General features: G+C 43.2%; 1 protein-coding gene across 4 annotated transcripts in view; it reads right to left on the reverse strand.

The window, feature by feature from the left end:
- Positions 1-27352, reverse strand: part of LOC109895400 (E3 ubiquitin-protein ligase RAD18) — an 88848-nt gene that overhangs the window by 45161 nt on the left and 16335 nt on the right. For all 4 annotated transcript variants that reach the window (XM_020489076.2, XM_020489061.2, XM_031822705.1 and 1 more), the window contains 3 exons: positions 19447-19517; positions 19192-19252; positions 1537-1677 (listed from right to left, as the gene is read on the reverse strand). In XM_020489076.2, the coding sequence (XP_020344665.1) occupies positions 1537-1677; positions 19192-19252; positions 19447-19517 (273 nt within the window). The remainder of the gene's footprint in view (positions 1-1536; positions 1678-19191; positions 19253-19446; positions 19518-27352) is intronic.

Here is a 27352-nt window from a genome sequence, read left to right on the forward strand (position 1 = left end):
GTATGGTAGGGTGTGTGTACAGTGGAGGTAAGCCTCGGCATTGAGTGACGATGAGAGAGATTGCATCTCTGGGGGCACCAGTTAACCCAGGTGAGGTCTCCGCATGTGTGGAGGGTGGGACAAAAGAGCTACATAAGGCATGTTGAGCGGGACTGGGAGCTCTACAATGAAATAAAACAAAAAGTACTAACCGAGATAGCAGTTGACAAGGCATATTGACATTAGAGAGAGGCATAAAGCAATCACGGGTGTTGATCGGGAAAGCTAAGACAGCAATGAATAAATGGCGATGAATGGGCAGAGAGGGTCAGTTAGGTACGTACAGGACCTGAGTTCGAGGCTGGGGCCGACAGACAAACAAAAAGAGGTACAGAGTTTGTGAATAGTCCAGCAGGCATCAGCTGTGTAGCCGAATGATCATATTTGTCCAATGAGCAGCAATACGTGAGTCAGGGAGTCGCTACTACACTAGGCGAGTGGGCGACAACGGCGTTCAGAAAGCTAGCGGGCCGGGGCTAGCGGATGGGTCTTTGGCGACATCGCAATGGAAACGCCTGTTGAAACCACATTGGACGATTACGTCGGCAGACCAGTCGTGAGGGATCGTCAGAGCTCTGTGTTAACAATAAAGGGTCCAGGCCAATTGGCAAAAGAGGTATTGTAGCCCAATAAGTTAGCTGGTATATGGGCCTAGCTCAAGGCTAGCCCAAGGTTAACTGGTGCTTGCTTCAGGACTGAGGCGTTAGCTAACAGTAGCCATGCGATTGCAGCTAGCTAGCTGGGATGATCCGAGGTAATGGTCCAGAGCTTGCGGCAGGAATCCGGTGATGTGGTAGAGAGAAGCAGTCCGATATACTCTGGGTTGATATTGTGCTGTGCAGACTGGCAGGTATTGTCCGAGCTAAAGCTGGCTGGTGTCCTAGCTAAAGGTGATGACCGCTAACCGTGACTAACAAAGACTGATAGCTAGTAGCTAGTTAGCTGGCTAGCTCCTGATGGAGGTTCCAGTTATAAGGAATAAAAATAGCAGATCTGTACCACATTGGGTGAGGCGGGTCGCAGGAAAGTATATTTAGTTTGTAGATAGAAAGTGAGATTAAAGTATATATGGGGAAAAAAATGACTTTTTACACGGGATAAGACAAAGACAAACACACGTCCAACTGCTACACCATCTTGGAAATTCACATAAGATGCAAAAGATTAAAAAAACATTTTGGGGAGAAAACAGCCTTGTGGCCATGCTGCTGGGTGTATAGCTGAACCCTGGCCCTGATCAACCGTGACCACCTGACGAGAAGCCATCAGAGGTCTGGGGCTGAGTGACGATGTGAAGGTTGTGATAGCAAATCCCCCTGAACAGGAATACAGAGAGAGTTCTTCATATAGAAACCGTCCCTGCGTCTCTCTCCTTTTGTAAATTGCTTATGGACAATGAGCTCTGCTGGGGAGGCTGGGGCCTGTAAGATATTCTGTGGCGACGGTGCTAACCCTTGTTTAATCCGCTCAACATGTTAATTAGGGTTACGGTGGTACCTGCAGAGCTGGAGCCCGCTCTCCGGTCCTCCTCTACTCCCTCATCCCTCACTTTCTGTTTCATCTCCCTCTTCCTGGTCTTTTCCAGGCGACCCCGGACCTGGGCGATAAGGCGGGAGAAATCACTGTTATGCTGCCTCCCTGTAATACAGATGAGGAGAGGTAAGAAGCCAGGTTAGGCATGCAGAGATCAGACATGCACATACACAGTAACACACGTAAGCAGACAGATCCTGTTTCTGAATGTTGCATAGAGGGAGAACTGCAGTTTGATTCCCTTTTATACAAAAAACCCACATCCAGACACGGAGAAACAAGCGTGGTTTAAGACCCAGATACATCAAGGCACCGATCATACAAACTCCCCCCTGCTTATTATATCATAACTAGAGGCACGCACTCTGGAAGATAACCAATGTTAATGTAAGATCTGGTGTGTTAGAATACAGGACCCCTCTCTGAGTACATTGTTGAGAACAGCCGTATATTCAGTTGCAGTGATGGTAAAGGACAGTGTGTCATGGAAGGTTTGTGAGGATGTTTTTGTTTTAAATAGCAGAAGAAAAAAGACAAGGGTTTCACTAATATGATAGACAGACGAGGGTGAGCTCCATAAAAAAGGCCTCTCCGAGAGCTTATCAGCCTACACAGAAACAGTTAAATGATAAGAGATCAAATTAAACTGCAAGTTTCTGCTGGAAAAACAAACTCATTAAAACATGAGCTAAACCACAAATGAAAACCAATACGATTAAGGCAGACAAAGCTATTGGATCAAGTCAGCAGAAGGCATTCAAGTTGAGTGCAGAAACAGAAGGGTTCAATTCAGCCAACAAAAAACTATATGAAAAATTACAATAATAGAACTGAGCACAAACTCCAGAGAATGTAAAACAAAGAGTATGAAATCACAATTTCAGGGCTTTTATTGCAAAACAATGGATCTGAGAGAAATAAAAAGCACATGCTATCCTAAAAATATTTATACTCAGACCTTATACCTGGTTACAGATTTGACTGAAAAGATGTTTCATTCTAGGATTGGGTGATATGGCCAAAATATCATTTTATTTGTTTTTTGTTTTTTTGTTTCTGAATAATAAAAGTTCTAAATATGCTTTATGAGTAGTTCATGACCCTAAGGTGGCAACACAAATACGTGATTTCAATGGGGCGTTCTCCATTCTGATTGTTTATACTGTTCAATCCAACAAACGAAAATAGCTAGCTAGCTAACATATTCATGTTTCGACCTATCCCAGTGTTGCCTATTTAGCGACTTTGTTACGCATTTTTCCAAGTTTTCAGGTGCCTCCAGCTCCTTTTATTGGGGAGTTTTGCCACAGAGAGTTTCTATGGTTTTGATAACATTGATCGAAGTTTCCCACTCAATTCTAGCGATTAGCATTAGACAAACTAGCAAATCAAATCAAATGTTATTTGTCACATGCGCCGAATACAACAACCTTACAGTGAAATGCTTACTTGCAGGCCCTTAACCAACAATACAGTTAAGAAAAATAAGTGTAAAGTGAAAAATAGATAACAAAAAATGTTTCATAAAAAATTTAAAATAATTAAACAGCAGGAGTAAAATAACAATAGCGAGGCTATATACAGGGGGTACCGGTACAGAGTCAATGTGCACCGGTTAGTCGAGGTAATATGTACATGTAGGTAGAGTTAAAGTGACTATGCATAGATAATAAACAGAGAGTAGCAGCAGCATAAAGAGGGGGGAGGGGCAATGCAAATAGTCTGGGTAGCCCCTTGATTTGCTGTTCAGGAGTCTTATGGCTTGGGGGTAGAAGCTTTTAAGAAGCCTTTTGGACCTAAGACAGTAGTTTGCAGACAGTAAGATACAAACTAATAATGTAGTTATAGAACGCTTGTAGAAAGCAGCATCGCTGTCACCAACATCTTTCTGCATCTATCTGACCATGCAGACCAGACAGCAGAGTGAACTGCATGAAAGTTGAGCAACTGGTTTTTCCTTGAGTGACAGGGGTCAGGGCATGGTGTGGGAAGTGGCAAGCAGGAGGAGAGGGAGAAAGACTACATGTAGTAAACGGAGTAAAGTATTAAACAGACATTACAAGCACTGGAGTTGCACATCACATTCAACAAACCAAACATTGAAATACCATTATAGAAGGTAAAGTAAAAACCCAAACCGGTCTGTGCGTCAAATACTGGTACATTGTAAAATAAGGTACTGTACAGCCCTATTTTATCATTGTGCAAATTAAACTCCTCATATCATGTGTCCTGTCAATACAACTTAGGCCCAAAGTAGTCCAGATTAAACACAGAACACACGCACCCGGGCCAGAATTCAATTACAACCGCCTGTAGGTAAGTGATTTCATTATGAGATTCCTTTCCTCTGACATGCCTGTTATAGCCGTGTAATGCAGGACATTGTGTTCTCTCAGCCTGAGCACAACTAACATCCACTCACCTCTGATGATCTGACTATGTGACTACAGCAGATCATCTGGATAGATCCTCTGGAATCTGCTCAGAAAAATCTCATTCTGATCACTATCATATCTTTTACAGAAAACCAGTATATACAATCAAATAAATCCCTAAGACCAGACCAGAAATTAGTTCTCATTCTCCCATCAAAGGACATAGTAGATACTGTAAATCCTCATTTTCTGAAAGCACTGGACCCTGGCTGCAGTCGCTTAGGCCAGCCTTGTGGCACCTAACATTCCAGCAGGTCCAATGTTTACAGTAAATTGAGTTGAGGTGTGTGTGTTTGTGGGGATGCTGGTGCTCTACAGCTGCATGGTCCTACTGCATGGTCCGCATTAGCCCTCCATTTCATGCCACCTTTCCCCGAACCCCAACTCAGCAGTACTGTTCTGTTTGCACATGTACTATAAAGTAAAACCAAGGTGCCAGATTCACCAACTTGAGATATTCAGCTGCAGAACACTGATACATTTCACCGGTTTGCTTGCTTATCCGCGCAGACTTCACAAAGCAAGGACAAAAAAGGGCTATCATTGCGTTTTGGATTTCGAGGCATAAATATTTCAAACAAAAGACATACTTGTTTTTCTTTTTACTCAGATTAGGCCTAGAAGACCAGTGACTGAATCAGACTTTGTGACTTGGCTTTGACAGGTTTCCACCTTGAAGAGTCTTGAGTGCGTACACTAAATGAAGGTCAAAGAACATACATGTTATTGGACATGTTCTGATGACATTGAATATTTGAATATTTTGGGAGGAATAAAAATAGAACTTCCTTGAACTACACCATTCAGTTAGAGCAGTATTCAGAGAGCCAAGGTGAATGCTCACAATCCATGGGTTGATTACTCACCACATGGCAAATTTACATCTTAAATACAAGACCCTGCTCATGGCTATTTGTTGGGTTTCATATAACGACAAGCTATTTAACGTTCATTCTGCATATTACATGAAGCAAATTATAGTTTAATTTAATTAATTTCCACCACTTGTTTGTTTCGTAGACAGGGGTGTTCTATGTAAATGAATGCTAATTCGTACAATGCCTGCTACCAAAGTATTGTAGCTAAAGAAATCAGTTTCATATGTAGCCCCAGAACGACAAACCACTTTCTTGGCTGTAGTTTGAGTCTGAGCTGTAATGAAGAAAGAACAGTGGAGAAATTGAGAAATATAGATCATTATCAAACCAGTAATTTACATCTAAATGAGCTCAAGACCTGGTATCTGTTCCAAATATTATCTGTGTGACATCCTGTCAGCAATTCTTGAAGACCCATACTGCTGCCTTGCTTGTTCCAGTAACTGACTTAAAGCGGAGGACATCTTCCTCAGTAGCACAAGGATTGTCTCCAGGAAATGCCATGTTTGATGTGACTCCAATCATGTCGTCACCTCCTTATAGGTAAACCGTCCGTCAACCACACAACGACAGCTCTATGGGCAACTTGCACAAATGTCACCACTGATAAGATTTCACAATGACCTTCCTCAAAACATGGGTTCAGCTGCACAAAGAGAAAGGGAGAAAAAGGGAGCAGAGAAGAAAGAAGAGAAGATCATCATGACCTTTATCTGGCCTTATTGTCTCAGGCTTTGATCCAGCTCAGGAGAGCAGCTTTCATGGACAACATCAAACAGATGTCTTTAATGGTGAAACTTCCAAAATACTACTTGATGGCGGGAGAGCAAATAGTCTTTAAGAGAAAATAAAAATAATGGATGTGCAAAACTGTGGATTCATGGAGGCATACGAGAGGGCTATATGTTACTTGATGGCAATAAGACCGAAATAAATTGGGGTTTAATCAGTTTGAGGTGAAATTGCGGCTTCTGGAAATCAGAATGACAGAAAGACAAGATGGTTGTCAGAGTTGACAGAAAAAGGCAAGTGTTTTTTTCTAATACCTTATTAAACATTTTGGTCTCTAAACGAAAACGTTCTAGCAACAGTTCAATAAAAGATGGAACATGCTAGTAGATACCATCTGGCTTTTTGCAGTTTTTTTTGGCGCTCCCTTGTGTACTAAGCGGGTAATTCTGTAAATCCTGGGATGAGAGAAGAATGGTATGACGATATGAAAAACTCTATTAGTTGCGGCATTCAAAGTCAGCCACTAGATGGCACCATATCACACCAGGGCTATAAGAACTGAACCGATGCACATGGGGCCATTTGGTATGTGAAACTTATGTACATGTCCTTAGAAGCTGTGTGAATATCGTCACTGCAACCTTTAGATGGCTGCACCAGACCAGTTGGTTGCACTATAAATGTCATGTGTTTCAGACATAAGGAAGTGGATGGCTGCAATCTTTCTACTATTAAACTCGGACAAAACAGAGATGCTTGTTCTAGGTCCCAAGAAACAAAGAGATCTTCTGTTGAATCTGACAATTAATCTTAATGGTTGTACAGTCGTCTCAAATAAAACTGTGAAGGACCTCGGCGTTACTCTGGACCCTGATCTCTCTTTTGAAGAACATATCAAGACCATTTCAAGGACAGCTTTTTTCCATCTACGTAACATTGCAAAAATCAGAAACTTTCTGTCCAAAAATGATGCAGAAAAATTAATCCATGCTTTTGTCACTTCTAGGTTAGACTACTGCAATGCTCTATTTTCCGGCTACCCGGATAAAGCAATAAATAAACTTCAGTTAGTGCTAAATACGGCTGCTAGAATCCTGACTAGAACCAAAAAATTTGATCATATTACTCCAGTGCTAGCCTCTCTACACTGGCTTCCTGTCAAAGCAAGGGCTGATTTCAAGGTTTTACTGCTAACCTACAAAGCATTACATGGGCTTGCTCCTACCTATCTCTCTGATTTGGTCCTGCCATACATACCTACACGTACGCTACGGTCACAAGACGCAGGCCTCCTAATTGTCCCTAGAATTTCTAAGCAAACAGCTGGAGGCAGGGCTTTCTCCTATAGAGCTCCATTTTTATGGAACGGTCTGCCTACCCATGTCAGAGACGCAAACTCGGTCTCAACCTTTAAGTCTTTACTGAAGACTCATCTCTTCAGTGGGTCATATGATTGAGTGTAGTCTGGCCCAGGAGTGGGAAGGTGAACGGAAAGGCTCTGGAGCAACGAACCGCCCTTGCTGTCTCTGCCTGGCCGGTTCCCCTCTTTCCACTGGGATTCTCTGCCTCTAACTCTATTACAGGGGCTGAGTCACTGGCTTGCTGGAGCTCTCTCATGCCGTCCCTGGAGGGGGTGCGTCACCTGAGTGGGTTGATTCACTGTTGTGGTCATCCTGTCTGGGTTGGCGCCCCCCCCTTGGGTTGTGCCGTGGCAGAGATCTTTGTGGGCTATACTCAGCCTTGTCTCAGGATGGTAAGTTGGTGGTTGAAATCTCCCTCTAGTGGTGTGGGGGCTGTGCTTTGGCAAAGTGGGTGGGGTTATATCCTTCCTGTTTGGCCCTGTCCGGGGGTGTCCTCGGATGGGGCCACAGTGTCTCCTGACCCCTCCTGTCTCAGCCTCCAGTATTTATGCTGCAGTAGTTTATGTGTCGGGGGGCTGGGGTCAGTTTGTTATATCTGGAGTACTTCTCCTGTCCTATTCGGTGTCCTGTGTGAATCTAAGTGTGCGTTCTCTAATTCTCTCCTTCTCTCTTTCTTTCTCTCTCTCGGAGGACCTGAGCCCTAGGACCATGCCCCAGGACTACCTGACATGATGACTCCTTGCTGTCCCCAGTCCACCTGGCCATGCTGCTGCTCCAGTTTCAACTTCCACCTGACTGTGTTGCTGCTCCAGTTTCAACTGTTCTGCCTTATTATTATTCGACCATGCTGGTCATTTATGAACATTTGAACATCTTGGCCATGTTCTGTTATAATCTCCACCCGGCACAGCCAGAAGAGGACTGGCCACCCCACATAGCCTGGTTCCTCTCTAGGTTTCTTCCTAGGTATTGGCCTTTCTAGGGAGTTTTTCCTAGCCACCGTGCTTCTACACCTGCATTGCTTGCTGTTTGGGGTTTTAGGCTGGGTTTCTGTACAGCACTTTGAGATATCAGCTGATGTACGAAGGGCTATATAAATAAATTTGATTTGATTTGATTTGATTCATTAGCATCAGTGGCACCATAAGATACTAGAGCAATAACTACTGATCAAGTGGACTGTGTCTCGTGCAAATTAATGTTAGATTTAAATTATGCAGATGAATTTGTGAAATATTGTGAAAATAACACTGAACATATTTCAAATATCTTAGAGATACTTTGGGATTTTGGCAATGATTTTTCTACTTCCTACTTTATCTGCTTCCCCAGAGTCAGATGAATGTCTCTGTGTCCAGAATGAAGGAAATTAGAGGTACTTTCGCGAGCCAATGCTAACTAGCGTTGGCACAACGCAGTATTACAGTATTACCGGCTTAGTACACAAGGGAGCATCAAAAAACTCTGCAAAAAGCCCATTATTAGCATTCTGGTAATAGATGCCCAAAATTAGCACAAGTCATATATTTAATACTATATTTACAGTCTGCAGGGATACTGGAGTGTTGGAGGTAGATGTACAGTGGGGCAAAAAAGTATTTAGTCAGCCACTAATTGTGCAAGTTCTCCCACTTAAAAATATGAGAGAGGCCTGTAATTTTCATCATAGGTACACTTCAACTATGACTGACAAAATTAGACAATTGAACCTTTATTTAACTAGGCGAGTGAGTGTGAACAAATTCTTATTTTACAATGACAGCCTACCCTGGCCAAACCCTGGACAACACTGAGCCAATTGTGCACTGCCCTATGGGACTCCCGATCACGGCCAGTTGTGATACAGCCTGGAATCGAACCAGGGTCTGTAGTGATGCCACTAGCACTGAGATGCAATGCCTTAGAACACCGCACCACTCAGGAGCACCTCAAAGTAATAGCGAATTTTCATGGAGGTTGCTAGATAAATTTGCTAACGAGCGCAAATTATTTATTTTTTTGCAAAGACAGGCATTCCATCTCAAAGTCATACATATATAGGAAGGAGCTACCGAATGTCATTTTTGGTGAGTTAGGACATTTACAAGTGAAAATTAATGAGATATCTTGCAAATGAACAGTACTGGCTCTGGAGCAGAGTGTGTACACACTGTGTCTGTGTGGAATCTGGAGTCGCCAGGGCAACGGGCCTGCTTGCTCTGCTTGTAGTAGATGGGGGAGGAGCAGACAGGCCGAGACTGGAGAGGAGAAAAAAAACGCAAGGAAATCAAAAGATGGCAGCTGTACAGATAACTCATCCAAAGGGTATTGACTTCTCAAACATGGCAGAAAGCCAACACAATATGATTCCCCGTTGCATTATTAATTCAGCTAATTACTGAGCTAAATAACTAGCAAGTTTAACTTAGCAAGTTAACGCAGAATTCGCATTAGAAATATACATTTAAAATAATGTGACAGGTGAAATGAAGAATGCAATCTGCTTTATCTTCTAACATTTTGTACAAGTTGACTGCAGGTATTTATTTAAGAGGCTACAAATATTAAAATGAATAGAAAAATTCAAAAGAAAAAGTTTAAACGGTATTGATGGTATTGACAAACCATACCGTGGCTATTTCCAAATACCCGGTATACGGTACAATGCACTCGGAAAGTATTCAGACCGCTTGAATTTATCAAAAGAAAATTGCATTATAGCTTTTTTGCACTCAATCTATACACAAAACCCCATGATGACAAAGCAAAAACATATTTTACACATATTTATTACAAATAAAAAAATGAAATTATTCCTTACATAAGTATTCAGACCCTTTACTCAGTACTTTGTTGAAGCACCTTTGGCAGCAATTACAGCCTCAAGTCTTTTGGGGTATGACGCTATAAGCTTGGCACATCTGTATTTGGGGAGTTTCTCCCATTATTCTATGCAGATCCTCTCAAGCTCTGTCAGGCTGGATGGGGAGCGTCGCTGAACAGCTATTTTCAAGTCTCTTCAGAGAGGTTTGATCGGATTCAAGGCCAGGCTCTGGCTGGGCCACTCAAAGACATTTAGAGACTTGTCCCGAAGCCACTCCAGCGTTGTCTTGGCTGTGTACTTAGGGTCGTTGTCCTGTTGTTAGGTGAACCTTCCTCCCCAGTCTGAGGCCCTGAGAGCTCTGGATTTTTTTAAAATCAAGGATCTGTCTGTACTTTGCTCCATTCATCTTTACCTCGATCCTGACTAGTCTCCCAGTCCCTGCCGCTGAAAAATATCCCCACAGCATGATGCTGCCACCACCATGCTAGGGATGGTAATAGGTTTCCTCCAGACATGACGTGAGGTGCCATTAATACAGGTAACGAGTGGAGGACAGAGGAGCCTCTTAAAGAAGAAGTCACAGGTCTGTGAGAGCCAGAAATCTTGCTTGTTTGTAGGTGACCAAATACTTATTTTCCACCATAATTTGCAAATAAATTCATAAAAAATCCTACAATGTGATTTTCTGGATTTTTTTGTCTAATTTTGTCAGTCATAGTTGAAGTGTACCTATGATGAAAATTACAGGCCTCTCTCATATTTTTAAGTGGGAGAACCTGCACAATTAGTGGCGGACTAAATACTTTTTTGCCCCACTGTACATCTACCTCCAACACTCCAGTATCCCTGCAGACTGTAAATATAGTATTGGAACTGATTATTGATTTATGCATTGTTGGGTTTTGAGTTTTCAAGAAAGACATTTCACTGACATGACCTGATTGAGGACTACAGGAAATGGAGGACAGAGCACAGCCCCATTCATATTGATGAGACTGTAGTGGAGTGGGTCGAGAGCTTCAAGTTCTTCGGTGTCCACTTCACTAAGGATCTATCATGGTCCACACACACCAACATAGTCATGAAGAGGGCACGACAATGGCTCTTCCCCCTAGGGGGGCTGAAACAGTTCTACAGTTTCACCATTGAGAGCATCTTGACTGGCTGCAACACCGCTTGGTATGGCAACTGCTTGACCTACGACCGCAAGGCACTAGAGGGTGGTGCGTATTGCCCAGTACATCACTGGGGTCGAGTTCCCTGCCATCCAGGACCTCTATACCAGGCGGTGTCAGAGCAAGGCCCTAAAAATGGTCAAATACTCCAGCCACCCAATTCATAGACTGTTCTCTGCTACCGCACGGTAAGCGGTACCGATGCACCAAGTCTGGAACCAACAGGACCCTGAACAGTCTCTACCCCAAGCCATAAGACTGCTAAATAGTTATTTAAATAGTTAACCAAATAGCTACTCGGACTATCTGCATTGACACTTTTTGCACTAACTTTTATTACTGATAAAATGCACTGCTGCTACTGTTTATTATCTGTCCATTTATTCCTAGTTATATGTACATATCTACCTCAATTACTTCTTACCCCTGGGACATTGCTATATACACGGTGTATCGAGTCAAAGTTATCGTTGTGTATTTATTATAGTGTGTTTTACTTTTCTATTATTTCTCTATTTTCTTTCTCTCTGCATTATTGGAAAGAGCCAACAAGTAAGCATTTCACTGTCAGTCTACACCGGTTGTTTACAACGCATGTGACAAATACAATTTTATTTAGATTTGATTGCCTCAGTACAAATAAGTGGCTTATTATCAGTACAAATAAGTGGCTTATTATGCATCTCAGATGTTTGATGAATGAGAAACACATGCAGAGGAAAATAGTGTATGAGGTACATATGGTGTTATACACTGTATAGTGTATATGTTAAGCAGTGTGGAGCCACAATCATTTCAGTGTGCCCCTGGGAAGGCCCCGGGCTGACAGATTACTACCATAACCTGCCAAGGGCACAGGAGCAAGCTGCAGCTTACTTTTGAGGGGAAATAATAACACTGGTCTCCATTGACAGAGATCTGTTTGGTTTGGCATTGTTCGATGGTCCAGCTATTCAATAATACAACAGTAACACACTGAGGGTGGAAGGTACATTCATTAAGAGTGGCAATCTTTCTCACGTTTGGAAGCGATAGCGAGACTGCTTCAACCTACTGCATGTGGCCAGCACTCTGTGTTCCTGTGTATGCGTGTGTCTATATCTGTCTGTCTGTCTACTGTGTGTTAGTGTTGCACGGTATACCGGTACCAAGGTAATATCACGGTACTAAAACGTCATGATACCAACATTTTAGAATACCGTAGTACCGTTTAATATGATACTACCAAATATATTTTAGCTCAACCAAAGTAAAGATCCCGCTGATTCCTCTTATAAAATGTTAATACAGTTTTGTATATAAAATTCTGTTGAATATTTTTAAGCAAACTAGTCTCTGGTAAGTGTCGGTCCAATAATGTCCACTTCACTCTCATGTGCACATACGCCTCCCTTTCCAGCCATAACTCACCTGCTTCTCTCCATCTGCTCTTCCTGCACATCCATTCCTCAATCAGTTTTAAAAAATAAAATTGGTCCGTGGCAACACACGGGGATGTATTCCCTGATGAGTCTTCTGTTGTTACATTTGTACATTTCATACACTGGAGCAGCATGCAGAGCTGATATAACCCAGGCCCTGCATGTCCCCAGGCACCCTCATTTGTTGACTTCTGTGATCGAAAAAGCCTTGGTTTCATGCATGTCAACATCAGAAGCCTCCTCCCTAAGTTTGTTTTACTCACTGCTTTAGCACACTCTGCTAACCCTGATGTCCTTGCTGTGTCTGAATCCTGGCTCAGGAAGGCCACCAAAAATTCAGAGATTTCCATATCAAATCAAATCAAATTTATTTATATAGCCCTTCGTACATCAGCTGATATCTCAAAGTGCTGTACAGAAACCCAGCCTAAAACCCCAAACAGCAAGCAATGCAGGTGGAGAAGCACAGTGGCTAGGAAAAACTCCCTAGAAAGGCCAATACCTAGGAAGAAACCTAGAGAGGAACCAGGCTATGTGGGGTGGCCAGTCCTCTTCTGGCTGTGCCGGGTGGAGATTATAACAGAACATGGTCAAGATTGCACCATGGTCAACATGGTCAAGATGCACTCACCATACCCAACTATAACATCTTCCGTCAAGATAGAACTGCCAAAGGGGGCGGAGTTGCAGTTTACTGCAGAGATAGCCTGCAAAGTAATGTCATACTTTCCAGGTCCATACCCAAACAGTTCGAACTACTAATTTTGAAAATTACTCTCTCCAGAAATAAGTCTCTCACGGTTGCCGCCTGCTACCGACCCCCCTCAGCTCCCAGCTGTGCCCTGGACACCATTTGTGAATTGATCGCCCCCCATCTAGCTTCAGAGTTTGTTCTGTTAGGTGACCTAAACTGGGATATGCTTAACACCTCGCCAGTCCTACAATCTAAGCTAGATGCCCTCAATCTCACACAAATCATCAAGGAACCCACCAGGTACAACCCTAACTCTGTAAACAAGGGCACCCTCATAGACGTCATCCTGACCAACTGGCCCTCCAAATACACCTCCGCTGTCTTCAACCAGGATCTCAGCGATCACTGCCTCATTGCCTGTATCCGCTACGGAGCCGCAGTCAAACGACCACCCCTCATCACTGTCAAACGCTCCCTAAAACACTTCTGTGAGCAGGCCTTTCTAATCGACCTGGCCCGGGTATCCTGGAAGGACATCGACCTCAACCCGTCAGTTGAGGATGCCTGGTCATTCTTTAAAAGTAACTTCCTCACCATTTTAGATAAGCATGCTCCGTTCAAAAAATGCAGAACTAAGAACAGATACAGCCCTTGGTTCACCCCAGACCTGACTGCCCTCGACCAGCACAAAAACATCCTGTGGCGGACTGCAATAGCATCGAATAGTCCCCGTGATATGCAACTGTTCAGGGAAGTCCGGAACCAATACACGCAGTCAGTCAGGAAAGCTAAGGCCAGCTTCTTCAGGCAGAAGTTTGCATCCTGTAGCTCCAACTCCAAAAAGTTCTGGGACACCGTGAAGTCCATGGAGAACAAGAGCACCTCCTCCCAGCTGCCCACTGCACTGAGGCTAGGTAACACGGTCACCACTGATAAATCCATGATTATCGAAAACTTCAATAAGCATTTCTCAACGGCTGGCCATGCCTTCCGCCTGGCTACTTCAACCTCGGCCAACAGCTCCGCCCCCCCCGCAGCTCCTCGCCCAAGCCTCTCCAGGTTCTCCTTTAACCAAATCCAGATAGCAGATGTTCTGAAAGAGCTGCAAAACCTGGACCCGTACAAATCAGCTGGGCTTGACAATCTGGACCCTCTATTTCTGAAACTATCTGCCACCATTGTCGCAACCCCTATTACCAGCCTGTTCAACCTCTCTTTCATATCGTCTGATATCCCCAAGGATTGGAAAGCTGCCGCAGTCATCCCCCTCTTCAAAGGGGGAGACACCCTGGACCCAAACTGTTACAGACCTATATCCATCCTGCCCTGCCTATCTAAGGTCTTCGAAAGCCAAGTCAACAAACAGGTCACTGACCATCTCGAATCCCACCGCACCTTCTCAAATGTGCAATCTGGTTTCCGAGCCGGTCATGGGTGCACCTCAGCCACACTCAAGGTACTCAACGATATCATAACCGCCATCGATAAAAGACAGTACTGTGCAGCCGTCTTCATCGACCTTGCCAAGGCTTTCGACTCTGTCAATCACCATATTCTTATCGGCAGACTCAGGAGCCTCGGTTTTTCGGATGACTGCCTTGCCTGGTTCACCAATTACTTTGCAGACAGAGTTCAGTGCGTCAAATCGGAGGGCATGCTGTCTGGTCCTCTGGCAGTCTCTATGGGGGTGCCACAGGGTTCAATTCTCGGGCCGACTCTTTTCTCTGTGTATATCAATGATGTTGCTCTTGCTGCGGGCGATTCCCTGATCCACCTCTACGCAGACGACACCATTCTATATACCTTCGGCCCGTCTTTGGACACTGTGCTATCTAACCTCCAAACAAGCTTCAATGCCATACAACACTCCTTCCGTGGCCTCCAACTGCTCTTAAACGCTAGTAAAACCAAATGCATGCTTTTCAACCGGTCGCTGCCTGCACCCGCATGCCCGACTAGCATCACCACCCTGGATGGTTCCGACCTAGAATATGTGGACGTCTATAAGTACCTAGGTGTCTGGCTAGACTGCAAACTCTCCTTCCAGACTCATATCAAACATCTCCAATCGAAAATCAAATCAAGAGTCGGCTTTCTATTCCGCAACAAAGCCTCCTTCACTCACGCCGCCAAGCTTACCCTAGTAAAACTGACTATCCTACCGATCCTCGACTTCGGCGATGTCATCTACAAAATGGCTTCCAACACTCTACTCAGCAAACTGGATGCAGTCTATCACAGTGCCATCCGTTTCGTCACTAAAGCACCTCATACCACCCACCACTGCGACTTGTATGCTCTACTCGGCTGGCCCTCGCTACATATTCGTCGCCAGACCCACTGGCTCCAGGTCATCTACAAGTCCATGCTAGGTAAAGCTCCGCCTTATCTCAGCTCACTGGTCACGATGGCAACACCCATCCGTAGCACGTGCTCCAGCAGGTGTATCTCACTGATCATCCCTAAAGCCAACACCTCATTTGGCCGCCTTTCGTTCCAGTACTCTGCTGCCTGTGACTGGAACGAATTGCAAAAATCGCTGAAGTTGGAGACTTTTATCTCCCTCACCAACTTCAAACATCAGCTATCTGAGCGGCTAACCGATCGCTGCAGCTGTACATAGTCTATTGGTAAATAGCCCACCCTTTCTCACCTACCTCATCCCCATACTGTTTTTATTTATTTACTTTTCTGCTCTTTTGCACACCAATATCTCTACCTGTACATGACCATCTGATCATTCATCACTCCAGTGTTAATCTGCAAAATTGTAATTATTTGCCTACCTCCTCATGCCTTTTGCACACATTGTATATAGACTCCCCCTTTGGTTTCTACTGTGTTATTGACTTGTTAATTGTTTACTCCATGTGTAACTCTTTGTTGTCTGCTCACACTGCTATGCTTTATCTTGGCCAGGTCGCAGTTGCAAATGAGAACTTGTTCTCAACTAGCCTACCTGGTTAAATAAAGGTGTTCTCAACTAGCCTACCTGGTTAAATAAAGGTGTTCTCAACTAGCCTACCTGGTTAAATAAAGGTGAAATAAAAATAAAATTAAAATTAAAAAAATAACAAAGAGCACAGGCCAGTCGGAGTAGGCTTTGCAAGTTCGCTGACAGGGAGGACAAATAGAGTACCACTGCGCAACAGGTATGCTTGCAGCTTCATAGCAAAGTCTCTAGCTCAAACAGTAAAACAAAATATGACCCATATTACTGGAGCTACATTTTTTGTGCGCATTTTATACAATTTCACAAACCATGTCACGGGCCTTTTAAAATAAATTATGGGTCACTAAGTATTGGTTTGATAAACAACATTGTTCTGTCATGTTACCTAGCTAATAACCTGCTAACTTGACAGTAGTTCTGGGCAAATTTGATTGGCACAAGAAAAAGGGAAATGTGTCTGCTTCACTACTCATAACATGGGCTTCAAAAGGTACTGTAGGAATCATATAGGCTGAATGGATGCCTAAACTATATAAAAAATCTCTCTTTCTGGTGCTCCTTAAATTCTGTTTGGTGCCTAACGTTTTTAACGTTGGGAGCAGTGTGTGTATGCGTTTGTGGGAGAGAGAATGGTGTGTGTGTTTATGAGAGAGAGGGAGACAGATTGCGTGAGCGAGGGACAGTCTGTGTGGCTCTGTTTACTGAAGAGTAAAGGTTTCATGCAGTGTTTTTATCTTCCTGTCACAATGACATTCAGATCGTTATGAATATACAGTGTATTCGGAAAGTATTCAGACCCCTTGAATTGTTCCACATTTTGTTGTGTTACAGCCTAATTCTAAAATGGATTAAATAGTTTTTTCCCCCCCTCAATCTACACACAATACCCCACAATGACAAAGCAAAGTATTCAGACCCTTTACTCAGTACTTTGTTGAAGCACATTTGGCAGCGATTACAGCCTCGAGTCTTCTTGGGTATGACGCCACAAGCTTGACACACTTGTATTTGGGGAGTTTACCCCATTCTTCTCTCAAGCTCTGTCCGGTTGGATGAGGAGCATCACTGCACAGCTATTTTCAGGTCTCTCCAGAGAGGTTTGATCGGGTTTAAGTCTGGGCTCTGGCTGGGACACTCAAAGACATTCCGAGACTTGTCCCGAAGTCACTCCTGCGTTGTCTTGGCTGGGTGCTTAGGGTCGTCGTCCTGTTGGAAGGTGAAACTTCGCCCCAGTCTGAAGCAGATTTTCATCAATCTCTCTGTACTTTGCTCCGTTCATCTTTCCATTGATCCTGACTAGTCTCCCAGTCCCTGCAGCTGAAAAATATACACACATCATGATACTGCCACCACCATGCTTCACCGTAGGGATGGTGCCAGGTTTCCTTCAGACATGACGCTTAGTATTCAGGCCAAAGAGTTCAATCTTGGTTTCATCAGACCAGAGAATATTGTTGTTTTCTCGTGGTCTGAGTACTTTAGGTGCAAACACCAAGAGGGCTGCCATGTGTCTTTTACTGAGAAGTGGCTTCCGTCTGGCCACTCTACCACACAGGCATGATTGGTGGAGTGCTGCAGAGATGGTTGTCCTTCTGGAAGGTTCTCCCATCTCCACAGACAAACTCTGGAGCTCTGTCAGAGTGACCATTGGGTTCTTGGTCACCTCCCTGACCAAGGCCCTTCTCCCTCCATTGCTCAGTTCAGTCAGGCTGCCAGCTCTAGGAAGAGTCTTGCTGGTTCCAAACTTCTTCCATTTAAGAATGATGGAGGCCACTGTGTCCTTGGGGACCTTCAATGCTGAGTACATTTTTGGTACTCTTCCCCAGATCTGTGCCGGCACAATCCTGTCTCGGTGCTCTATGGACAATTCCTTCAACCTCATGGCTTGGTTTTTGCTCTGACATGCACTGTCAACTGTGGGACCTTGTATAGACAGTTGTGTGCCTTTCCAAATCATGTCCAACCAATTGAATTTACCACATGTGGACTCCAATCAAGTTGTAGAAACATCTCAAGATATTTTGTGTAGCACGAACATTAAGAAAACGGTAACAAGGAGTCAGGGGACGGGGCGAACAGGACTCTAGGACACGAAATGTTTTCCCTGTGGTATCGCGATACTACTTGCGCGGGCCGACCCTGGCCTGACGGATCAGTTATCACAGCACACCAGCTATTTATAGAACACCCCTCTGTGAGGTGCCATTAATATTTCAATATCCCTCTTTCTCAAAGTTAGCTCCACCAAGCTATTTCTAGTTACTCCCACCTTTCATCCACCTCTTGCTATCACAGCACTTTAACTAACAAACTCTCTCTCTCCCTCTGTCCGGTAAAGCAAACACAATTTGGCTCAGTTTCCTCCTGCTGGGTAAAGTCTATTACTTTTCAGAGTTATTCCCTAAAGAGACACTGAAACACCCCAGCAAACCTAAACGTTTCCCTCCTCTTCATGTCTGCTGCAGTGACAGTCCCTGATGCTTAATCACATCTCCAGCACATCTCCACTCCCTCAGGTGCACTTTCAAACAGCCCCTCCAGACAGAGACCTTCTCAGATATACAGTAACACAGCTATCAGGGGAGCGTATGGTCTTCCTGGCGATTCTCTCCGCCGGAGAGTACGAGGGCCTCCCCACATAATGAAGCAGGATCAATGATGCAAACATGTTGCACTCCCACTATTTTGATCCAATCTGTGAATATGAGAGCCACTCCTCTTCTCTTGGGTTGTGGCCTGATTCACTTCACAGCTCTCAGCTTTTTCTGCTAAACTGCTACAAGGACTAAAGTGAGTGCACCACTGGTGGAATGGACTGCAATGACTAAGCACTCTGAACTATTAACGCACACTGCAATGTTTCAGAATCTAAGACTTTGCACCAGTGCAAATGCAAACACAAGAGTGAGAATACACTCAGAGCCCAGTGATGCTGCTAAACTAAACTATTTCCATGCCAATCCCTCACCAGGAGCAATCATTCAGATTCACGGAGGAACAAAACAGGGATCCACTGTCAACTGAGTCAATATCGCACACATCCATTGTAGACAATAATACACAACGCAGTGCTGAAGTCAACAGAGAAAAGGCTTTCAGAAAACAATTCTGAACTCCCACTGACAACAGATCAATGGTGGAAGTGCACCACAGAGATGACTTACTGTAAGTTGAATGCATCTCGTCGATCTTTCCCACACTTTGATTCTTTGAGAAGTCCATGACCTGCAACACAGTTGGACAAACAAAAAAACATGTACTGTAGAGTGATCATTTGCATTTCAAGAACACACTAGACAAGGTTATTTGCAAGGGACAATGCCTTTTATTGAACATTATGTCATGTTGGGAACAACAAAAAGTATCCGGGGGTCCTGTGGCACAAGTCAGAGATGCTGTGATCAGGTATTGGTACGTACACGTTTGGTTTTCCCCTGAAGTTGGTTCCTGGCCTTCTCGTTGGCCTCCACTTCATTGGCAATGTCTTTGGCTGTTGACAGAGAATGAAAAGAGACCTTTAAGACCCTCCGGATCACAAGCATGGCTTGTTATGTGAACTGTTGTTTTCAACACATTAAGGTCTCTGCCTCTGAGGCCACTGCTGAGGAATTGAAGCACACCCAGAGAAACAAAACAAAAAACAGGAAACGATCAAGTGGTTCAAACTTTTGTTTGTGATTTGCACACAGACACACACGAAGAAAGAAGTAGGCATAGCTCAGAGCACCACTTCATATCTAATAGTCTCAGCAAGGGCTGTTGGACTGGATGCTCTGTCCGCCGAGCTTAAAGAGGTAAAGTAGTGTGTCGTTTACAGCCTTTACCCTCCGACATCTTATGCCCAACGACCAACTGAAAAGAGCTAAGAGGTAGGAGGACACACCATTATACATCTAGCATGATCATGTATCAAGGTCACTTACTGACAGTCTAATACCATGTACAAGTAATATACACCCTAAAGATATCACAGAAGCATGACAAATGCCAAGGCAAGAAAAGAATACTCGCTAGAGTAGAAATGATTTAAGTGTTGGTAACAGTAGATTCTCAAATCATGTGCTAGGCTCAGAACAGGCCTTGGTGTTTGATTGAAACACTACATCTCAACAGAGATGGGGTGTGTTCTAGGGATGGGCATGGTTATAATATTCTTGAATTATTTCTAAATGAAATTCAAATATCCATGTGACATTGTTACATACAAGGATATACCATGACATGTCACATTCATAAATGAATAAAACCAAATGAATGTATTTCTTCATGACGTGCAACAATCACAGATGTCTATGTTTTACAAGTTGACATCACAGTAGAGTGCAATAGAGTTCAGTACAGTAGAGTACAGTTCAGCACAGTAGAGTACTGAACTGTACCCCCCCTGGGGTGCATGTTTTGTTTTTTGTCCTAGCTCCCAAGTCCAGAAGACTATGGGAGGCGCACAGTACTACATAGAGCCATGACCACATGGAACTCTATTCCACATAAAATAACTCATGCCAGCAGTAAAATTAGATTTTTTAAAAAACGGATAAAAATACACCTTACGGAACAGCGGGGAGTGTGAAGCAACACAAACATAGACACATGCATACAAACGATAACATATGCAATATACACACATGGAGTTTGTGTTATAGATAAGTGGTAGTAGAGTAGAGGTCTGAGGGCACACACTTAATATGTTGAGCAATCTGTTATGAATGTATTGTAATGTTTTTAATATGTATAACTGCCACCATTTTGCTGGACCCCAGGAAGAGTAGATGCTGCCTTGGCAGAAGCTAATGGGGATCCATAATAAATACAAATACTACACAGCTGATTCAAATAACCAACTCATCATCAAGCTTGGATTATTTTAATCAGCTGTGTAGTGCTACGGCAAAAACCAAAACGTGCACCCAGGGGGGTCCCAGGACCGAGAACAGTACTGACTTAAACTCTACTCTACTTTTCTTTACTGTACTGTAGTGCTATACGGTATTGTATTGTACTGTAGTGTACAGTACAATAATGAAAAGTAGAGTATAGATTAATATTTTGTCGAAATCTAACAAATTTCAATATAGGGAATAATTCCCGGGAAATACCTCAAAAATCTGAAGTGCCCATTTAAAAACGAGATATGGTCACTGTGCCAGGGTTCTCCCAAAATAAGTAATTAATTTAACTAGGCAAGTCAGTTAAGAACAAATTCTTCTTATTAATGACTGTCTTGTTCAGGGGCAGTGCAACAGATTTTTACCTTGTCAGCTCGGGGATTCGATCTTGCAACCTTTCAGTTACTAGTCCAATGCTCTAACCACTAGGCTACACCACCATGTAAAGATTTCACAGCAAGTGAAACTGATGTTAAGTAATGATAGAGTAACTTCGATCGCCAATGACTTATGAATTGCGAAACAGGTCGTTCATAAATTTTGAGAGTTATCCTCAATTAATTCAGCGCATTTCAGCGGTAGGCATAGGCTCTCTCGAAAGAGCGCGCGTTCAGGACACACAGACGACACTCTCAGTAGGCTATAGCATTGTCGATTGATACAAACTTTGTAACGGCAGTCAAACAAAAGTCAAATTACCAAAGTAGTAAGTTTGCTAGATAACCTCCAACTAATGACAGAATATCTCCTATTTATCAAAATCGAGTTGATAATTATATAGATAGCAGATCAGCTCATGAATAAGGGTCAGATGAAAAGAGGAAATGTTTTAAATATGAATGTATCTTAACGGAGACCAACTCTGTAAAAAAAATGACCATAGTGGCAGACGGCAGGGAGAGGTGAGGGAAGTGGTGATTGAAGGAAATTACCAGGCAGCCCACTGGCTCCACCCCTGAGCCTTATATGGACTTCCTGCCCCAACGAGGAGAGCCTATCGGTCATTAAGCCAGGGAGTACCTGGGGATAAAAGAGGAAGCGGCCTGCACAAAGGGGCAGAGAACAGAGAGGGAAACATGTGTTGAAGAGTGTGAGGAGAGAAATATTTGTCTGATTACCCCCACTGTGCACCGAACCGGTTTGGCTGAGGACCTGCGTTTTAGGATCACCCCTGGAGAACGGAACAGACAACGAGACCAGATTGTGGACTGTGAAATGGTGAATTCCCCACTTTTGTCAAGTGTGCATAACTCCCTAATAAACTTCCAATTTGCATTCTAGTTGTGCTCCTTGTGCGTGTTTGGTTATTGAACTTGGTGACGTGGAAACCCCACACCCTTGAACCTGCTACAATATCTACTCTCATACCATTTATTGATCACATATTCTCTACAGAAGCTCTCATAAGGGCAGCAATACGAGACACGAGTCAGGATTGGGACAGTAGGGCATTAGCCTAGGCTATAAATAAAGCTATATAAAGGCTACTACGAGTGACACAGTGGTCTAAGAAACTGCATCGCAGTGCTAGCTGTACCACTAGAGAACCTGGTTCGACTCCAGGCTCTGTCACAGCCGGCCGCGACCGGGAAACCCATGGGGCAGCACACAATTGGCCCAGCGTCATCCAGGTTAGGGGAGAGTTTGGAAGGCTGTGATATTCTTGACCCATCGCACTCTAGCGACTCCTGTGTCTGGCCGGGCACCATGCACCCTGACACAGTCGCCAGTGTACAGTGTTTCCTCTGACAAATTGGTGCGGCTGGCTTCCGGGTTAAGCGGGCATTGTGTCAAGAAACAGTGCGGCTCGGCTCGGTTGTGTTTCGGAGTACCCACGGCTCTCGACCTTCGCCTCTCCCGAGGCTGTACGGGAGTAGCAGCCATGGGACAAGACTAACTACCAATTGGAAACCACGATTGAGATCCAGTGAAAAAAATTTACAGTGATTGATTATCTGAAAAGTCACAGGCTTTTGGTCGGGAGAAGGACAGGCTACTTAATGTGAGTTAAGCGCAAGCAGACTTGTATAACATGCTAGCAAAATCAATCACTGTAATCAGCTAATATTTGAGCAAACTAGAATAAAAATCATTAGCACTGACCTCAACTTAGCTAACAATTCCCAAGCCTAATTGTTACCATATATCCAAACAGAGATTCAGTGAAAACAAAAATTTGACATTGATTGATTTATCTAGACGATTCATCCACTCATCTTGCTGTCCCAGTCAAAACGGTGCTGAAATGATCATCTAGGTAAGCACACACACAACTATTGCTTTAAATTAGCATAACAGTTGGATATAACTTTGGGAGACTCAGTATAAGCAAGAATTTGATACATGCCTTAAAATGCATTAGCCTACATTATTTAAATATTTTCATATTTCAGTTGATCATTACTGAAGTGAGTTGTCTAGGCCCAATGACTGTTTCCTTGTCTCCTCACTCCGCTTCCGCCCACCTCGCCCCATTGTTCTCAACACCAGTTTCAATCAATATAGCACACTGTTTTCTAGAAATCTAGCTTTTTTCAGGTTCGGCTCATTTAATTTCTGTGATGTCAAACCAGGCATGGGCTCGGGCTTCAGCTCACCGGAATTGGGTCCGACCAGGATCACATTTCCAGTTCTGATGAGAACTCTAAACTGCATTTGGGTTTTGTGTGCAGTCCGGCAGTATCAATTATGTGCTTTGAATTTATACCGACTTTGTGTGACGTAAATACACTAGGCTAAAGATTTCCATGTGACAATCTGTTTGAATAATGTGATATTTAATTTTTTCCAATCAGCTGCTGTGCTTGTGTATTTTGTGGAGTTGCACTCGTGCACATTGGGGAATATTTTTTTTATTTTCCGGGTCTTGTCATTTTAAGTCCCGGGATCCTGGTTACCGGTTTAAATCCCTAGTCAGTACAATACAGTACTGTAGAGTAGAGTTTAAATCAAACAGGTTTACATACACTTATGTTGGAGTCATTGGAGTAATTTAAACTTGTTTTTCAACCACTCCACAAATTTCTTGTTAACAAACTATAGTTTTGGCAAGTCGGTTCAGACATGTTTTGTTTACAGACAGATTATTTCACTGTATCACAATTCTAGTGGGTCGGAAGTTTACATACACTAAGTTGACTGTGCCTTTAAACAGCTTGGAAAATTCCAGAAATGTATGTCATGGCTTTAGAAGCTTCTGATAGGCTAATTGACATAATTTGAGTCAATTGGAGGTGTACCTGTGGATGTATTTCAAGGCCTACCTTCAAAGTGCCTCTTTGCTTGACATCATGGGAAAATCAAAAACAAATCAGCCAAATACCTCAGAAAAAATTGTAGACCTCCACAAGTCTGGTTCATCCTTAGGAGCAATTTCCAAACGTCTGAAGGTAACACGTTCACCTGTACAAACAATAGTATGCAAGTATAAACACCATGGGACCACGCAGCGGTCATACCACTCAGGAAGGAAACGCGTTCTGTCTCCTAGAGATAAATGTACTTTGGTGCGAAAAGTGCAAATCAATCGCAGAACAGCAGCAAAGGACCTTGTGAAGATGCTGGAGGAAACGGGTACAAAGTTATCTATATCCACAGTAAAACGAGTCCTATATTAAAAGGTCGCTCAGCAAGAAGAAGCCAAAGCTCCAAAACCGGCATAAAAAAGCCAGGCTACGGTTTGCAACTGCACATGGGGACAAGATCATACTTTTTAGAGAAATGTCCTCTGGTCTGATGAAACAAAAATAGAACTGTTTGGCCATAATGACCATCGTTATGTTTAGAGGAAAAAGGGGGCGGCTTGCAAGCCGAATAACACCATCCCAACCGTGATGCATGGGGGTGGCAGCATCATATTGTGGGTGTGCTTTGCTGCAGGAGGGACTGGTGCAATTCACAAAATAGATGGCAACATGAGGGAGGAAAATTATATGGATATATTGAAGCAACATCTCAAGACATCAGTCAGGAAGTTAAAGCTTGGTCGCAAATGGGTCTTCCAAATGGACAATGACCCCAAGCATACTTCCAAAGTTGTGGCAAAATGGCTTAAGGACAACAAAGTCAAGGTATTGGAGTGGCCATCACAAAGCCCTGACCTCAATCCTATAGAAAATGTGTGGGCAGAACTGAAAAAGCGTGTGCGAGCAAGGAGGTCTACAAACCTGACTCAGTTACACCAGCTCTGTCAGGAGGAAGGGGCTAAAATTCACCCAACTTCTGGTGGAAAGCTTGTGGAAGGCTACCCAAAACATTTGACCCAAGTTAAACAATTTAAAGGCAATGCCACCAAATACTAATTGAGTGTATGTAAACTTCTGACCCACTAGGAATGTGATGAAGGAAATAAAAGCTTAAATAAATCATTCCCTCTACTATTATTCTGACATTTCACATTCTTAAAATAAAGTGGTGATCCTAACTGACCTAAGACAGGGAATTTTTACTTGGATTAAATGTCACGAATTGTAAAAAAAAATATTTAAAAAAACTGAGTTTAAATGTATTTGGCTAAGGTGTATGTAAACTTCTGACTTCAACTGTACGTGTTTAGCAGATGTTATTGCGGGTGTAACGAAATGATTGTGCTTCTAGTTCCGACAGTGCAGCAATATCTAACAAGTAATATGTAACAATTTCACAACATATACCCAATACACACAAATCTAAGTAAAGGAATGGAATTAAGAATATATAAATATATTGATTAGCAATGTCAGAGCGACAGACTGAGATACAGTAGAATAGTATAAAATACAGTGTGGAAATATGAGATGAATAATGCAAAATATCTAAACATTATTAAAGTGACATTATTAAAGTTACATTAAAAAGTGACTAGAGTTCAATTTATTAAAGTGGCAAACGACTTCAAGTCTGTGTATATATGCAGCAGCCTCTCTGCGCTAGTGATGGCTATTTAACAGTCTGATGGTCTTGAGATTAAAAAACAGCTTCGGTCTCTTGGTCCCAGCTTTGATGCACCTGTACTGACCTCGCCTTCTTGTTGATAGCGGGGTGAACAGGCAGTGGCTCGGGTGATTGTTGTTCTTGATGATCTTTTTGGCCTTCCTGTGACATAGGGTGCTGTAGGTGTCCTGGAGGGCAGGTAGTTTGACCCCGGGCGATGCGTTGTGCACACTGCATCACCCTCTGGAGAGTCCTGCGGTTGCGGTGCGTTGCAGTTGCCATACCAGGCGGTGAGACAGCGCGACAGGATGCTCTCAGATGTGCATCTGTAAAAGTTTGTGAGGGTTTTAGGTGACAAGCCAAATTTCTTCAGCCTCCTGAGGTTGAAGAGGCATTTCTGCGCCTTCTTCACCGCACTGTCTGTGTGGGTGGACCATTTCAGTTTGTCAGTAACGTGGAGGCCGAGGAACTTAAAACTTTCCACCTTCTCCACTGCTGTGCCGTCGATGTGGATAGGGGGGTGCTCACTCTGCTGTTTCCTGAAGTCCACGATCATCTCCTTTGTTTTGTTGACGTTAGTACAGTAGGCTTGGGCGGTATCCAGATTGTCATACTGTTCATGTACCGTACAGGGATTTTTGGTAATACTGGCACTGAACACATTCAAACCTCCCTTAGCCTCTATAATCCGAAGTAAATCCGAAGTACATGTAAAATCCTATGGAGAATGCTAATGAGTGCATTGCGAATATTTTATACGGTCTCTGACCTAAACTATTTGCAGGACATATATCCAAGCTCATAAAGTTTTACAAGTATCAACAACAACAAAAAACACTACTCAAGAGTTTGCTGCACGCACAAAACAAGTATTAGACAACATGGCTCTTGCTCCAGGAGGGGATCCTCTGGTGTTAGGGTACCAAGCGAAGCTTGATTTTGGAAGAAGCTACCCACTTAGCTAACTAGCTACTAAATTAACAAACCAAATGCACAACTGCAGAGCATTTAGCACATATTAGACAGTTAACGTAATAGTTATATGATATCTAGCTGGCAACATTTAGTTGTGAATTCCATACTTCAACTAGCACGCTCCCGTAGCACATGCTGCACAACAGTGAGTGACTCACAAGGCTCTGGTCTCTCGTCATTGTGTGCTTGTTAACAAACACCGGTAAGCTTCATAATGAAAAATTACGTTGTTAACTCCTAACGTATTGCACAAGTTGACTGCAGGTATTTTCTTAAAATGTAGCTACAAATATATTTATTTATTTAAAAATGTCAAATAAATAGTATTGACGGTATTGATTAATCATCCCGTGGCTATTTCCAAATACCCCAGTAAACGGTATACCGCCCAAGCCTACAGTACAGTAGAGCACACTAGACTAGAGTACAATATAATTAACTATACTGTACTGAACTCTACCGTATCGCACTGTAGGGATGGGCATTTGAAATTATTTCACTATTCGAATAAGATCATGATTTCCAGATATACATACACGTATTTACATATACA

This window comes from Oncorhynchus kisutch, linkage group LG1, assembly GCF_002021735.2.
Source record: "Oncorhynchus kisutch isolate 150728-3 linkage group LG1, Okis_V2, whole genome shotgun sequence".
NCBI classification, from domain to species: Eukaryota; Metazoa; Chordata; class Actinopteri; order Salmoniformes; family Salmonidae; genus Oncorhynchus; species Oncorhynchus kisutch.